This window comes from Dermacentor variabilis, chromosome 4 (assembly GCF_050947875.1).
Source record: "Dermacentor variabilis isolate Ectoservices chromosome 4, ASM5094787v1, whole genome shotgun sequence".
In the NCBI taxonomy this organism is placed as follows: domain Eukaryota; kingdom Metazoa; phylum Arthropoda; class Arachnida; order Ixodida; family Ixodidae; genus Dermacentor; species Dermacentor variabilis.
The window spans coordinates 86076423-86092846 of NC_134571.1; the positions used below are offsets into that span (position 1 = coordinate 86076423).

At 43.4% G+C, this 16424-nt stretch overlaps 2 protein-coding genes across 9 annotated transcripts in view; both read right to left on the minus strand.

Annotated features, from left to right (window-relative positions):
* LOC142579471 (uncharacterized) overlaps positions 1–7826 on the minus strand; it is a 91573-nt gene extending 83747 nt beyond the window's left edge. For 3 of the 5 annotated variants that reach the window (XM_075689682.1, XM_075689683.1, XM_075689680.1), the window contains exons 1-3: positions 7550–7826; positions 5610–6365; positions 3879–4005 (exon numbers count right to left, since the gene is read on the minus strand). In XM_075689682.1, the coding sequence (XP_075545797.1) occupies positions 3879–4005; positions 5610–5815 (333 nt within the window). In that variant the 5' untranslated portion in view covers positions 5816–6365; positions 7550–7826. The remainder of the gene's footprint in view (positions 1–3878; positions 4006–5609; positions 6366–7549) is intronic. The other 2 variants (XM_075689681.1, XM_075689684.1) reach the window with 2 other exon arrangements.
* A 634-nt stretch (positions 7827–8460) lies between these two features.
* Positions 8461–16424, minus strand: part of dia (diaphanous related formin 1) — a 50892-nt gene continuing 42928 nt past the window's right edge. For all 4 annotated transcript variants that reach the window (XM_075689685.1, XM_075689686.1, XM_075689687.1 and 1 more), the window contains one exon: positions 8461–11893. In XM_075689685.1, coding sequence (XP_075545800.1) covers positions 11790–11893 — 104 coding nt within the window. In that variant the 3' untranslated portion in view covers positions 8461–11789. The remainder of the gene's footprint in view (positions 11894–16424) is intronic.

A 16424-nucleotide genomic window follows, 5' to 3' on the forward strand; every position in this document is an offset into this window, starting at 1 on the left:
CAGTGTTGTTTTTCTGTTGCATATTTCTCAAGGCCATTCATGCAATGCTCTTTGCTCCAGTGTGCCGTTACGTTGGACTTGTGACAACTGTTGAGTGACGCATGTTGACAGCGGATAATTCTCTATCTTGATCGGCACCCATGGGCCAAATTTACATTATCTAAAGCACAGGCAACGGATAAGCCTCTGTGGTTCTGCGAGTGACCGGAGTTTGTTTATTTATTTATTTATTCAGGTTTCCTTACAGGTTCTGTCAGGAACATTGAGTAAGGGGGGCGATTGAATCAAACACAAGTTTAACAGAATCAACGCAGTATCAAACAATACAATTACAAAGACTTAGTACAAAGACTTAGATTCAGACATGTAGCCATTGCAACAGCAACAGACTTAATGCCAGGGGGACCAAAACTGAATGAAAAAGATTACCACCATACCACCACAGTAAATAAGACCCACTCAGTAGAAATAGGCAAGAATAGAATGCTTACGTGCAGTTACATCAGCAATGCAGAATGTGTACAATGGCATGTCATGCCTCTAAATTTCCTCAATGTAGAGCATCAAACTAAGCTATCACAGCAACTCTTCATTACATCTGAATTCATTTGTACTGTCAGGCAACAATGAAATGCATCCAATACAGCATGCACTATGCCATGCATACATATATTTATTTATTTTCAATATTGTTAGCCTTTTCAGGCTGTTACAGAGAGGGAAAAGGAACAACTTAAAATAAGCAGTTCCAGACTTACTTGAAATGTGCAGTTTTCGAACACAACATGGTCAATACTGTTACAGTAAACAACTGTTAGCATCATAAATGAAAATTTGCATCTTGTAATGTGACCCTATGACAATATGCCAGAACACTGCCAAGTCAAATATGTTTTTGATCCTTCACTTTTGCTCTGCCATCGATGCCACCACGTTTGTCTATCCTTTGAAACCTGAAGCATTTACTTGATTCTAGGGCACATTTCCATTTTTTTCTATCACAGAAGTTGCTCAAGTATGTATGTTAGCATCAAGTATGAAAGCACACTTGCAATGGGTAATGTCCCAAATCCCCCCCGCCCCCCATTATCTCGCATCCTAACTTGCAATGGGCTATGTCCAAATCCCACCACCTTATCCCGCATCCTACCTCCCAATCTTGAAGGCCGTACTTTGCCACATTGCGCCTCATGGAAGCTAGTGCAAGCATGGGATGTTTGTCATCACTGCACACCAACTACAGTTATCTCACTTATAACGATACCGGTTTGAACAATATATTGGATATAACAATGAGCAGCCGATGCACCATCAACTTTTGTATGTGTTCTATGGTAAAATAAACCGCCTAATGCAGTTCTCCCATACCACGTTATAGGTTATAATTATTAAATTTGGCACTAGGTGTGTGAGCCAAAAAGACGAAAAGCTAAACCCATGAAAAAAAAAAAAAAGCGCAAGCTCCTTAGTTGCACTTGTCCTTGTGTCATGCACAAAGTTAGCTCAAATTGTTTCGCTTTAGTGATGTTTGCGAGACCCTTTCTCCAGCAAAGACTGCTACTGAGAAATCCAGCTTTTGCATATGTCGCTGACGAGAGGAGGCACATACTGTGCCAAATGGAGATTGCTTACTGCACGATGTGCGCTCAGCGCATTTAAAAATCAGTCTCTTCAGACCCTCCCCTATGGGCTCCTTAAAACCCTCACTACACTTGGTCCTCTCCAGTTCATACACGGTTGTCTCGTGCAAGAGTCACAGTCCTACGGTCAAGGCACGACACAGGAGCCGTTGTGATGTAGCACCGCCATGGTCGTCGGACTATAACACTTGCCGGAGTCGTAGTCCGTGACGTGCACTCACAATGATAAAACGAGGCCCTGCTGCTCGTTGAGTAAGCGATCCCTGCCACTGCTGCCCATGTCCCCCACAGTGGTTCACGCCTGCCGCATGGATGAAGAAGGCGCTGACAGAGATGTTCCGGACGACACTGCTACGAGAGCTCGAGGGTGTGCTTCCAGGAACACCACACTGAAGCAAGCTGTGACTTGTGCAGACCATGGCATTCCACCCGCAGCTAGGTTTCATTTATAGGGGCCACCAAAATTGATGTCAGCGCTGCTGTGTTCATATGTTGTCACCAGGGGTGCGATCGGAGATGGTTGTTCGGCGCGTTCGTTCGGTTACCGGCGCGCGCGATTGGCCTACTCCGCGCCAACGTCGCCAGCCGCGGGGCGCCGCCCCGTTTTTGGTGACGTCAAAATGACGACACGCTCCTGTCAATCATCCGCCCACCGAGCATTTCGTCCGAACGCGACGGGAGTTGAGAAGTTTGGAGCGATCATACGGCTTCGCATGGCGCGTCTGGTGGATTGGATTGGATCCAACAGGCGGCCTTTTCGGCTGCGGAATGGCACGTTTGAATCCAATTCATAGTTTAATTCTAGAAAATGGCGCTTCCGTTGGAAACTTAGGTTGTTGCGCTGGCTTTTCTAGAGGAAGGAGGAGAGCGGGTGGCAGTGCGAAACGCGTTTGAAGAGATGGCAGAAAGTGAATTCCGGCGTCGTTTTTGTTTCTCGAAACAAATAATTCATTGGTTGTACAGAGAAATCGACAAGATCATCGGTGCCAGCGAGCCACTGGGATGTTGTCGCTGCCTCTTGAAAAGTGCGCCACTCCTCCCGTCGTTTTTTTTTTCTTTTTCCTTTTCGCTGTGCGCGACACCACCTAGGGACGACGCAAAGAACCTAATAGTTATAAATTGCAGTAGTCACAAGTACTACTATTTGAAAACGTGTTTGGGCTTGAGAAGAAAAAATACATTTTTTTTAGATAAAGATTTCATTCAATTGGAAAACGAGAAACATTTGGCTTTGTAGTATACTGTTTGCAAGCAGACGACAAACGACGTAGATAAACTTCCGGGGAGGTCACTGCTTCCTGATTGGCTGCTCTCTCCGCCCCGCTGTCAAAAATTTTGCATACTGCAACTTTGTGACGTTGCAGCAACTGAACAGAACGCGTATCGAACAAAATATCTCCAATCGCGCCCCAGGTGTCGCATCGCCCTGCCCGACACTTTTCAAAGCAATTCTCAACCAGCCTATCTGCCTGCCAGCAACTTGACACAAAACAAAAATGTTCTTGCCACAGCAGACACATTTATGTGCGAAGATGTGCCAGAAATTTGCAGTTGCCAATTGGTTATATGCACACAGACATTTAAAAAAACCATATCAAGTTGCCCACAGTAGCTTTCATCGTTGAAAGCCATTCAGCCTTCAATGAGGAAATAACACTTGAACTCAATCTTTTTCTAAAAGAAATCTGTGTAGTTGGGCTTATGCCTTGCACAGCTTTGCACATCACATAACATGGTGCAAGCTCAACCGCATGCAGCAACAGCGCACGCCACAAACACATTTCTAAAAAAGTCATTCAGCTATTGTCTAATGTACATCAGAAAATGGTGAGGAAAAAATATGCCACAAGCATGCGACACACTGGCTGACAAAGTCAGACAAGGCTCCTTTCACAGATGAGCAAGCACTGCCACAATGAGGCCAGGTATCACCATACATAGATACAGCTGACACAAAAAGTTTACAGACAACAATCAGATAATTTCTGATCAGTTTTGTGACCAGGGCAAGTAACACTGTACAGGACTGACTAAGTTGTTTGCACGTATTAGCAGAGGCCAGAAATAGGGAATACCAGATTGTACACCCAGGCTGCAGAAATAAAATTTTTTTGCCGGAATTTCATGCTTTGCAAACATTTCCTGACGCCGCCTGTATGTCAGCTCTATTGTACTAACAGGGTTGGTTACACGAGCAAGCAAGCAAAACTGAATCACGGAGAAGAGACACAGACAGACCTCTGATGTCTTGAATGAGCGCTCGCAGAGGGGACAGTCTAAGAGTACAAATCCGGGGGATCCATTTCGAGATGGGGTCGAGACGACAGGCTCCTGCACAGGCTCCTCCGCCTCCCCATCGAGGCACCTGGGCAGTGAGAAAGGAGTTTCCTGTTTACAGAGAACTCTTTTTTTCAGGGGTGCACGTTTCACTCAAAGACAGCATCATGGTGTCCAATACCTTGCGATAGTGAACTGCACATTTATTCAATGATGTAGACAAGATGGTATGAACAACACACCTTTGAAAGCCCCCATTTCACAGGTAGTGTACACAAAAGGTCAATGCTAGAGGAGTGAGAAGAGCTCAAAGCAACACAAGCTTCAGTACAGAGATCAGAAATTTTTGAATACATTTTCTTTTCTGCACACTAACATTCTTTTATTCTTTACGCACTAAGCTTCTTTTTCTTCTAACACAAGAACTGCACATCTTTTCTTCAATTAAGGGTTATAAACAAAATGCTGCTCCAAACAGTATTGAATAATGTCGAGTTCAGTCACTAAATAGGGGATGAACAGTAGGATGCCTCTCTTAAGCAGCAGGGCGCTGCTCACTTAATGCAAGTGTACGCAGAATTAGCATCAGCTAGCCACCAGTTATTACACTTAAATAACCAAAATGAAACAAAATAGCAAGGCAGAACACGCAGTTTTCCCAGCAGAGCAGAGACGAATGCTGGAAAAACATGCTGGAAATTGTCTTTTTTGCAGGAAGAAAATTTCTTCCTGTAAGGATTTTTTCACACTGCTTCAATATCTTTTTTCTTACATGAAAATAGTCCATCATGTGAGGGGAACAAAATGACACCAACTACACAACTGGACAAACTAAATACTCGGCATCCTCACATTTTCCCGGCCACACACAAAGAACTCTTGAAACGATACTCACATGACATGGTAGATTTATGTTAAATAGATTTGGCCTATCGCTAACATCTCTCTACTTCAGAGGTAGTATTTGAGAGTCCTTAGAGTTCTTCACAAGGTTTCATACAATGTCACAAATGCCACATATGTGCAGCATTTCCAGCTTTCTTAAAGCCATATAAGCCACTCAAGACGAGCTGAATTGGCAGGGTGGACTAATCTAACACTAAGCCAATATAGTCACTATACCAACAGTGCGTGTACTTCTAATAATAAATGGATATCCAAGTATGCAGATAGGTCGTGCGGGGGGGGGGGGGTGATTTTTATTTCCAGCTTTTACTTTTAGACATGTAAGGTAAATTGTCATTTATGTGACAGTGGCATGAAGCTACAAATGGAACCTATATGGGTTTCTCAGGGAGAAAGCTTCGCAGTTTAAGAAAAATTTATCCTGGCCTCACGACTGAACCTGGGACCAAAGCATTTCAGGGTTTGTCACTCTACCATTCGAACTAGAGCAGATAGCAGGGAGAGGCCAAATAGACAACAAATAGACAAAGAAAACAGTCAGGTGTACGACAATTTTCTTTTAGTGAAACTTACTGCATTTTGTGGATTTCCACAGAAATGACTTTAAAAAAATGTGAACTGTCACTCATTGCTTTTATGAAAGGAGGCTATGTCAACCATACAAGCATTTTCTCAGGGACAGACAGGTCACAGAATCACACAGGGCATTTTGGCAGAAAGACGTACCCAAAGGCCCTGGCTTGCAAAGATACCATGTGTTGTAGCTGTTAATTTCAAATCTCTCACCTGTTCACATGAGCCAGCCGCTGGGCTTCATCAAGAGAGGTGATGTCCTTGCGGCACACAACACAGACGCATGCCTCCGTAGATTTGGGAGGTTTGCTGAAGCGCTGGAGGCACTTTTCCACGTGAGCCTCCATAGCACCAGCCACACAGTCCCCACAAGCTGGGCACCTGACTTCAGGCCGTGGCCGCACAGCACGCCCGTCCATGCTACAAGTTTGCTACGAGTTCTAGAGTCACAAGGCACCACTGGCTGTCCAGTGTTTCTCAGAAAGTATGAATTGCGAAGAAGGTGGCTACGTGTTGCTGCTGCTGGCACACATGGCATTGCAGATGCACACATCAGGCCTTTTTGTAGCAGAGAAAAAGAGCCAAAATCGCCACCTTGTTTTGTAAAAACGATGTAATTATTCAAACAATGACTACACATGCAAAAAAAAGTGCTTGACCTGAAAGAGGTGGCTAGATGTAATGCATAAGCTTGTTAATACTTTGTACTTTAAAAAAGACAAAAGGGGGGGGGGGGGTGGACAGCCATGGTTTAACAAAAACCCTAACAAAATAGTACAAAAGTATGGTTGCTGTAGCCTGCCCAATACACCAGTGGTGGCCACAAAATGTGCCTTGGGACACTAAATAGTCTTGCCATCATCTTTCGAGTGCTGAAAGCCAACGGAATCCTCAAGTGATCTGGTAAATTTTGACTTGAACTCCAAGGGCTTATGGGAAGGCTTTATGTATTGATGGGGTATTGCCAGGCTGAAAAAAAAAAAGGGGGAACATTCAAGACAACCTTAAGAATATGTTAACAAATTACAGTAAGTGCATGAAATGAGGTAATAAACAACGCGGCTCTTCATTAAGTAAACAATAACAAAAATACTGCTGGCTTCACGACTTCTTTTCAAATTCTTAAATATGTCTCGATCATGTTACTGTCTGCGGCACACATGAGAAACAACACACAAGCCAAAAGCTGAGTGTTCCGCAAGCAGCAATAATTACGGGTAAATTGTTGAAATTCCACCCCAAGCACATGCAACTCTGAAAGTACTTAGTGCGGCCGGCACTCGATAGAAAGCCACTGCGCATTCACGCTGAGCTAAGCAGCTCGCTTCGTTATCTGGTTTTGTGCTGTATATGAGAGACGCACATAGATAGCAGAATAGAGGTCAATGGATCATATTTATGAAAATATGATGTAAGGAAATGATACCGAAGCCTCAAAAGAAAATCTACTGCATGAAACTGCTGTCCCAGCTCATAGAAACCACAGGTAGCAGACCAGCGACACTACGTTGTAGAGACTAATCGCTACAGCGACAGTCACCGAACTGCTATCTTGATTGCCTACAAGCGGCAGGCGAGTGCTAGTATTGCATCCACAAGCCTTTACTCGACCTCTAGTGAAACTTGCACGATTATGGCCACGGCATATGTGTCGCTTCTTGGAACGCAGCAGATTGGCAAATGGTAAAATTGTGAGTGTGTGTGCGTTTTTTTTTTTCTTCTAGTACTCGCATACTGCGAACTGCGCACGATAGTCAACACCCAGCATTATTTGTAGCGACGTTCGGTTTTCCCCTGAAGAACGTGATATGACACAAATACTCGCGTTCACCTGCAGGCCTACGGATACCCCTCGAGTCTTAACACGCTAGTCAACAGTAAGCGCACTGGGGCTTTGGCAAAGAATTGTCGATGGCAGCGCCAAAAAGGGCGAGCTTCGTCGGTGCACTTTTCACCACTATGATAAAGAGTTTTCGCTCCTTTGTTGGGACGAACTCTCCACAGTAGCGACCCAGATGGCGACCTCCTGCTGCGTAGCCAATGTCCATCCATACGAAACGAACACGGATGGATGCACTAGGTCGCAGAGGCGACTTTGCAATTCTAACACAACTGCCACTTGCGTCCATAGACTAACGAGTTGCGCTACTTACAACAATAAGCCGCCAACCACAACGGTGTAGGTGACCCCAAGAAACGCCACTTTGACGCAGGTCGCGCCTGCGCGTGTGCCGCGCAGCTTCCTATATTTGCCTGCAGATTTGTACACAACATTCATATTGGCGATCCCTTTAGATTTTACGTTGTCGTCTATAACAGCACAATTCAGCCGCTCCAACGCTGTAATCAAACCCTGCTTTCGACTACCATAAAGTTCCCGACGTCCACGATCTCAACATGACCAAAAACACGTGCGGAAGCGGAAACGCGCTGCCTTACATCACACACGAGAGGGCGCCACCGAACTCGCAAATTCGCTTCCGCAACGTCAGTACGGAGGCTGCCTCCCTAGACCTTCTACAGGTGGTTATAGCGTATAGCTTACTCGAAAACTTTGCAAGCATTCAAAAACTGCGGCACACCAAGATTAACCAAGATTATCTATTATTTGGCCTCCGAGTCGCATCTTTGCAGCATGTCAACTACATGCCTTAGGTGGCATGTAAATAATGATTACACAGTTTGACTTAGTTATAAGCAGTGCACACACACACACACATAAAGCACGGTCACAGAAGAAATAAGGATGCACATGCAGCACTTCCTGTGTGTCCTTATTTAAATCTTCCAAGGTGCTGCTTATAACTAAATCTTGAATTATGAACTAGCACATCAGTGCCTGTTATAACTTGTGGCCGTTCTTCACACACTTGTGATCATACATATATAATTAAGAAGTACCGTAAGAATTTTAAAACCCAAGAAATCTCCGACAAAAGCTGCTGATATATCGCAAGAACTTCACTGGGAGTTTCTTGTTTGGATGCACAATATAAGAGTGCATTACTTCCAAAATAAAATATGGAACAGAGTTAAACAGACAGGAACACACACAGACATGAGCCACTTGATAAAAACAACAGATTCATTTTATTTGTACCGGCATGGTCCTGGCACTTAAATGAATCTAAGCTCTCTACCATGATGGACACAGCATATGCCAGCATTGAGCAATGTCCCCCTTCAAAGTACATATGTTGCAGAAAATGCAGCATCTGATGCCACCCTTCAGTAAAACAAGGCTTTCATTTGCGCTTGTAAAGCTCTAGTAGCAATGAAACAGAAGGGTCCACTGTGGCCTTACCAAGTGGACAGCAGTTGTACACGAAATGCAGTGAGTGGATGCACTATGCAACATCCAGTAAGATGTCAGCACAGCAGATGAAAATGGAGCGTGCACATGGTGAGATAAGAGCAATGAACAAAATCAAACTTGTCGCCCACCATTGCTGAAGTAAGGTGATGCTCAGACTAAACTTGTGAAGGAGTCTCAGGGCTTATGCCTTGTACTCTGTGCATTAGCATGATAACAAATGAAAAGCAACGAAGTGAACTTTGACATACTCGACGCTGCTATGCAACGGGTCATAGCTCAACAACTTGGTGCAGCGTGGATTGGGTGTAGACAATCTGCCATATACATGAATATGATGCAGGACACATCTTTCTGAAGGTCGTAACATTTGTGATCACCTATAAAAAATATCTTGTATATCACAACTAAACTTTCTTTGAGCATGGTGCACATTTCAGTTTGCAAGTAACAACATCCCCAGTAAAAACAATAATCTGAAATGGGTTGGGCAAACTGGAGCCTTCGCATGTCTTTACATGTTCATGCAAACTGTTTCATCTGTACACCACGGCACATGCATCCAGGATCACAGCATCTGGCAAGGTCTTGTCAATGACTTGCCTGTAAGCATGGTCCCACGGCAGTGTATAAACTGCACTAAATCTTATAAACATTATTATCCACAACTTGCTCTATGTTACATGAAGAGAACCTTCATTGCGAGTAGTCACTTCTATGCGAGAGTAAGGCACTCGCACCACAACCGTGCACCTAGCATAAATTTACATAATATTCTATGTACAAGCCTCTAACTTGCATAGGCAATCTTACACTCTCGTTACAGCAATCATTTACACCCACATGACATAGATGAAGTTTATGAGCAGCAAGACAAACAATTTTTTAAACAACTGCAAATTTCTCAACATACATCTCAGACCACATCAAGAAAAACCGGAAGTAATACATTTTACAAAAGTATTTTCAACTGTTATATAGCCATAGTACAGCCAACTAGCAAGCCATGGTAGTAGTATAAAAGAAATCTACCATGCACCAACTTAACTTCACTGCCAAAAAACTATGTGAATTCCACAGCACAGACATGAATAAAAAGGCATGCGAACCACAACTGCAAATTTTTTACTCATTAGTAGAACCAATCTGTGTTTAAAAATGATCTTTTACAGAAAGGAGGCCATTTTCATATCACAACTCAATACCAAAGTTAGCAAGGTTGAAAGGTTGAAAGCAGCATTAAAAAAGTTTAGACAGAGGGGCAGAGAAATAGGCAAGAAAAGCACTGCTTTGAAGACAAGTGCTGTCCATTTCTCTGCCTCTTTGTCTGTTTCTTTAGAGCTGCTTTCAACATTCCAACCATGAATATGTACTAACTCACCCAACGTTTGGATGCTTCTGAACGCTAAAGTGAACCAAAGCTAGCATTATACGACAATGCAGCAATGTCACACACATAGCCATGACAGAGAATAAGAATGGCTCATGCTCATGCAAACACACCAATGCATCCTTGTTTACAAAAGTGAAAGGCAGTAGCTTTATAAAAGCAGATGGCACCAACACCTCGCAGGATATAGCCTGCACGGGACACAATTCCTTCCCAAGGCCACCCTCTTTGCATGGTTTTTAGGTTTTTAAATCTTTTTAGTGCTCAGAGCCTAATGGCAAAAGCCAGAAGATTATGAAGTGAACAAATATTAATAGCCTCATAGCAGGAGAAAATATGTTGCTGTCTTCTTGCGATGTAGCCTGTGCCTGGGGATTGACATTCCAGACAGCGCAGCTGGGGTTACGCATTCCAGTTAACAAATTAGTAGCCTGAAAATGCAATGAGACTGCAATAATGGGAGTTGCAGGACATTAACGCTTAGCATTCATAATGATGATTTGGCCTTACTTGTGCAATATTGCATACAGCTTATCATGCTGAAGAAAACATTAGCTTAATTTTACTGTGGTGCCACGAGATTGATGGTAATTTCACCAAGCAACGATGCAGGTGGTAAGGAGCACCACTCTATTTTACTCCTCTTTTTTGTTCTATTACTGTTATCTTGAGTTTGATAGCAAACTGCAGAACATGGCACTAGCCACCAGTAACGATGTGGCTACCATGGAAATCTAATGCTGGGTTGGTAAAACAATGTAGAAAGTTCTTATGACAAAGAAATGGCAACATTTCAAACGAGTTCAGGCCTTTACTTTCTTAAAAAGTAATTTTGCCCTCCGATGATAGAAAATGCCCCCAAAGTTAATCATTATGAACAAGACACTAAGTCAATGTTAACATGTCTTTCTCCTACAATATCTGCATCTTTGTATTTCTGTTAGGCATATTTTAGTGCACATTCAGTGATAGATTCACAAACTCCCATTGTGATTTTTCTCTATGAGCTCAATATGCTTGACATCGCCCTCATTTTGTTCTCCCTACAACATGCACAAACCAGCACTGCTAAATCTCTGTTGGCTATCTTAGAATGTTCACTGCAAGAGCAGACCTCACCATCTATAGTAGAATAACTTACTAAATAGGATTAGTGAGCAGGCCTTCTTTTCCAAGCTCTATATAAAATCAGTAATGCCAGCTATGAATGCAAACTCATAAACTCTTGTGATAAAACTTAATTATATTCTTCTGAACCTATACTGCATGAAAAATAATGTAAATGATTAGACTCATGATACTGCACTCTATTACAAAGCATATTCCAACATGACACATCATGTAAATCAGAAAAAAAAAAGTGAGTACTTTCAGGGTTTCTGCTTTTTTCTTTTTTTGTTCTCGAATTTTAAACATAAATCTATCAGTATGAAGCAACAAAAGAAATGTCTCTTACACAACTGAAAAAGAAAAAGTACAACACTAGCAATGCAAAAAGAGAGGCAAGTAAAGAATGTTATCCCTGCAGAGCCAATTGCATTGTGCGTCACTCCAGGCACAAGTAGCAGCTTCCTGGGGAACCTTTTGCCGTCAGCGCATTCACGTCGTGTAAAGTCATATGAAACAGAAAACACGGGTAAAAACAACTCTTAAAGATGGCCACCAGAAGTCAGGAGCAAAGCAGTTGGTGTCAGCTCTGCTGCGCTATTGTCCGGCATTCAAGATAGTTGGTGTCCCCAAACACGGCCGCTCCACCTCGGGAACGGCTCCTCGTCAGCTGGCCTTTGTTCGATGCTGTGAAAAAAATAACAAGAAACACCGGCACTCTGTAGTCGGGTGAATATGTTTCTAAAAAAGAAAAAAAAATGTTATATGGGAAAACAAAATATCTAAGTCGTTTACTTATAGAGGGCTTTTTCGGGGTCTTGTACACAAATAAACAAATAGTAAAATCATATCAAATCAAATGTGTCATGATGCAGCACAGTAGTTTGATCCATGTGCACTATATACAGATGAGAAGTAACCATCACTCGGCTTCCTCCAGGGCCTTTCAGTAGTAGTTCTAATATGTGTACTCTTGTTTCATACTTGGCAGGTAACGCTGCAGAAGCTATGCAAGTAGTGTGGTCACAAATGTCTCACTTTGTGCGTTTTGTAGTGCAGTTGATTTTTATTAGTACTACTTCATATATTACAACTACAAGTCATGGACATAAGGTTCCATCAAATTACATATCATTTTTATGCCCTTTTCCGAAATACAGCCTACTATGTTTTGTCCACAGAAACATGTCAGTCCACATTTTTGTCATCATCAAATACCAGCAAAAAAAAAAAAAAAAAGGACGAATGCAAAAGCAACACACACATTGCTGCGTATCTCTCTTCAACATTCGTCCCTTGTTTTTTACACGCTAGTATTTGACTTATGAATAACCAACTAGCCCGAATTTCAGCTCCACTCTTACGGTGGTAAATAGTTTCAGATCTGCGACGCCTTCCATGTACTAAATACATGCCATTTTGCGACATAAAAGTATGAAACAATGTTACATTTAATTATATTATGCATACCTACTGTATTTTCCAGTCTATAACATGCACCTTTGTATAAGTCACACTCCCCAATTTTTCACAAGTTTCAAAGAAAAAAATGCGGTATATAAGTCTGCTTAGTGTATAAGGCCTACCTACTTTAACTCATTTGGAATGCTGAGACGCGATTATGCACCCTTGTACACTCGTTGCAAAATGTGCACTCACCAATTTTAAGGCACTAAATTTCTGTAAACAAAATTTTTTTACAAGCCGCAAATTCCAGTAGAAAAAGACTTCCACCAACACTATTCATTGGCGCAGAAAACCAACTCTTATTGCACTTCACTCGAAGCCATCAAAGGCCTTGTCCTGTGACACAGTCAAAAAGTTCAGCTACTCCAGCCGGCAGCATTGCTGGTTCACCATCGTCAGCCTCTGATTAACATATACGAAATGTTGTAGGCATGTTGCTAGCATTGCTTCTGCAGTGCGGTGTGCTTGGGGGGAACAAAGAAACGGCCATATTGGCCATGCCAGCATGCATCCGTGGTTTTATGCGTGTCTAAGCCACACCATTGTATAAGACGCACCGAGAAAATTTTTTTAGAAAGAAATGTGACTCATCATCCAGAAAATACGGTATACCTTTCTTTTTTTATATGCAAAGCACTATTTCTTTGTCTCAGATGCTAGTAGTGAGAGAAGTCCGTCTAGCCTTTGTAGGATTCCCCTGCTATACGAAACAGAGTACGTATGAGGCAGTTTTGACATGCCAGTTGATAGCACAGTGTTAATGCTTAGTGTTATCAAATAAATTCGGTCTCAGCAACCTTCCATCCTTTGTGCATGATAAATGATGGTGCCATTCATCTATACCTAGCAGTGGCATGCAAAGGCTGGAAGGTGGCCAGCAAGGTTGAAGCAAGTGCTCAGCTGCTGAGGAGACAGGAGCAAGTGTAGATCAGCAGTAGCATGAGCTGAAAGCTTGCCGCTACTGGTCTGTAGGTCCGACTTCCAGTCAAAAGCAAATCTTTCTGGCCAACCAAAACTCGTCCACGCACTAAGAGAGCGCAATTGACCTGTGTCCGCGAAAGACCAGGTTGTTGCTCTTCGCCATCACTTATACATGAACATGTGGTTACTACTTTGAACAAACTGTGCTATTTGCAATCTTACTTCTGACAATCCAAGCAGAAAAGAAATTAAAGAGGACATCTTGATTCCAGTATTCCTTTCAAGAATGTCACATTGCAAACATTGCCTTTTCCGGAAGGAACAAAGCCTCTAGAACCAACAGTGCAACGGATTCGTGGGTATATCATACGCTTGCATTTACTCTTGGCGCTAGAAAGTTTGAAGGGTGAAGACGAGAGTTGGCTTTCTCTTTACAACTTTGCATGGCAGTGGCGTGTCGTGCTGCATCCACGCCCACTTCGGTCGTGTGAATACTGATAGCAACGCTTGAGTGTCTGTTGATTCAAATTGGTCCAAACTATCCAAACAGGGTGCAAAACAGGGTGCAACTGGTGCTGCACGGATAACTGCGCAAGAACCAGAGTGCCTCCACCCTAGCTTCCGAGATTGCAAGCGGTGCCACGAATGTGCTGCATGGAGAACTCGACATTAGTGCGTCACCGTAGAGGCTGTACTGATTTGCTCTGAAGCTCACTGGAGACATGCCTGGCAGTGAGAGCACAGCAACCCTAGCATGGCTGAAAGTGAGCGAGTTTCCTCGGGGCTTCAGAAATCCACGGACTGCAAGTGGGAGGGACTGATGTAGTGACTCCAAGTACTGGACCTCCCTTTCATGCAGTGTGCCTCCCATTAATTTTTCATGTTCCTTTTAATGCGAAAACATTAAACACGAGAGGGTAAATCCGGCATTGTCGGCGTGACCACATGAAGGTACAAAAAGGCTACAAACCCTTGACTTTTGGTGGGAGTCAAACACACGGCCTTTGGTGTTAATTAACATGGTGTTAATTAAGGCACAGTTAAATAAAATAAAGTTAATTAAGTCACTCGAACCCATGACCTTTGGTGGGAGTCGAACCCGTGACATTTGGTGTTAATTCAGGTAGAGTTAAGGCACAGTTAATTAAGACAAAGCTACGTATTCATTCAAATATAGGTCGACCTTTCTTTCCAGAAATGTTACCCATAATTAGCTATTGACCTATATTCGTGAACAAAGAATCTCGACCTATATTTGTAATCAAAGCTAGAAAAAGTACTGAGATAATAGAGTTACATTGTGGAACAGGGCCGCCAACGGAGTTGCGAGGGCCAAGGCTGCAAACCAAAACACCCTGGCATACATGTCAATACTATATATCATACCATACCATACTTAAAAACATAAATAATGAAAACAGAAAATTCGCGGCAGTTAAAGATCCAACAAAAGCTGTAGCGCAATTAATAAGTCACAACAAAGTTTCTGGTTAAAGAAACACACTTGTTTATTGGTTGCTCGGTTGTTTCCCCTCTGTGTCACCATTTTGCGATCATTTCTCATTTTGCGATCATTTGCGATCCATTTTGCACAGCTGTGTGACAATGTCACGTCACCAGGGCTAAAGTGCTGACTTCAAGCGTCAAGTGGCACTTTTTGCAGAGGACTCCAACAACTGCGCTGCTCAGCGTGAGTTCGACATGAATGAAAAGCTGATTAGGGGTTGGAGGAAACAGCGGGACGAAATTTTGAATGTAACGGGCGGCGGCGTGCCTTTTGCGGCCCAGCAACAGGGAGGCATGACATTCTCGAGAAAGAGCTGAGGGTTCATGTGGAAGAGGAGCGTGCAAAGTCTTCAGGTGTCCTGCGAGAACATTCAGATGAAAGCCCGGCATTTGGCGCAATAACATGGGATCTGCCAGTCAATGTTTAAAGCAAGTCAGGGGCTGGGTCCAAAAGTTCATGTGGCGCAACAAGCTCTCCCTCCGTCATAGAATGTCCACCTGTCAGCATTTGCCAGCATAATATAAGGAATGGCTGGCAAAGTTCCAGCGCTATGTTCTCAAGCTCCGGCGTCAAAAGGGTTACCTTCTCGGCCACATCGGGAACGCCGACCAATCGGGAACGCCGACCAAACGCCAGTCTACTTCAACATACCCAGCCAAATGACAGTCACAACGAAAGGCACAACGAAAGGAGCAAAGGACATGTGCCTGTTGACAACAGGCCGTGAGCACACACGATACACTGTTATGGAAGGAAGCTGCCGCCGTACATCGTGTTTTGCCGGAAAACCATCCCAAAGAATGAACAGTGTCCCAAGAAGGTCATCATCTGCACAAATAAAAAATTATTAATGAATGAAACGATGGTTAAAGAATGGTTCGAGATGGTTTGGATGAAGTGACCGGGAGCAGACTTGGACCTTCCAAACATGCTCGTTTTGCACTCGTTCAGAGGCCACATTTTCCCAGCCGTCAAGGAGGCCCTACAGAAGGCAAACACGGACCTGGTTGTCAAACCTGGTGGAATGACATCTCAACTGCAGCATTGGATGTCACCGTCAACAAGCCTTTCAAGGACCCTGTCGCCAAGTCCTATAGAGAATGGCTCGCGAAGGACAATGCCGCCATGACACCAACGAGACGCCGCAAGAAGGCTCCTCTCAGCGAATTCATGTCGTGGGTCAAGGATGCATGGGAGGACCTGCCAGTGCAACTTATCAACACTGGCTTCAAAAAATGCTGCATTTCAAACATACTCAATGGTGCCAATGACGACGTCATTTGGGCTGCCAAGGATGCCTGTGAGGCATCCGATAAGGAATTT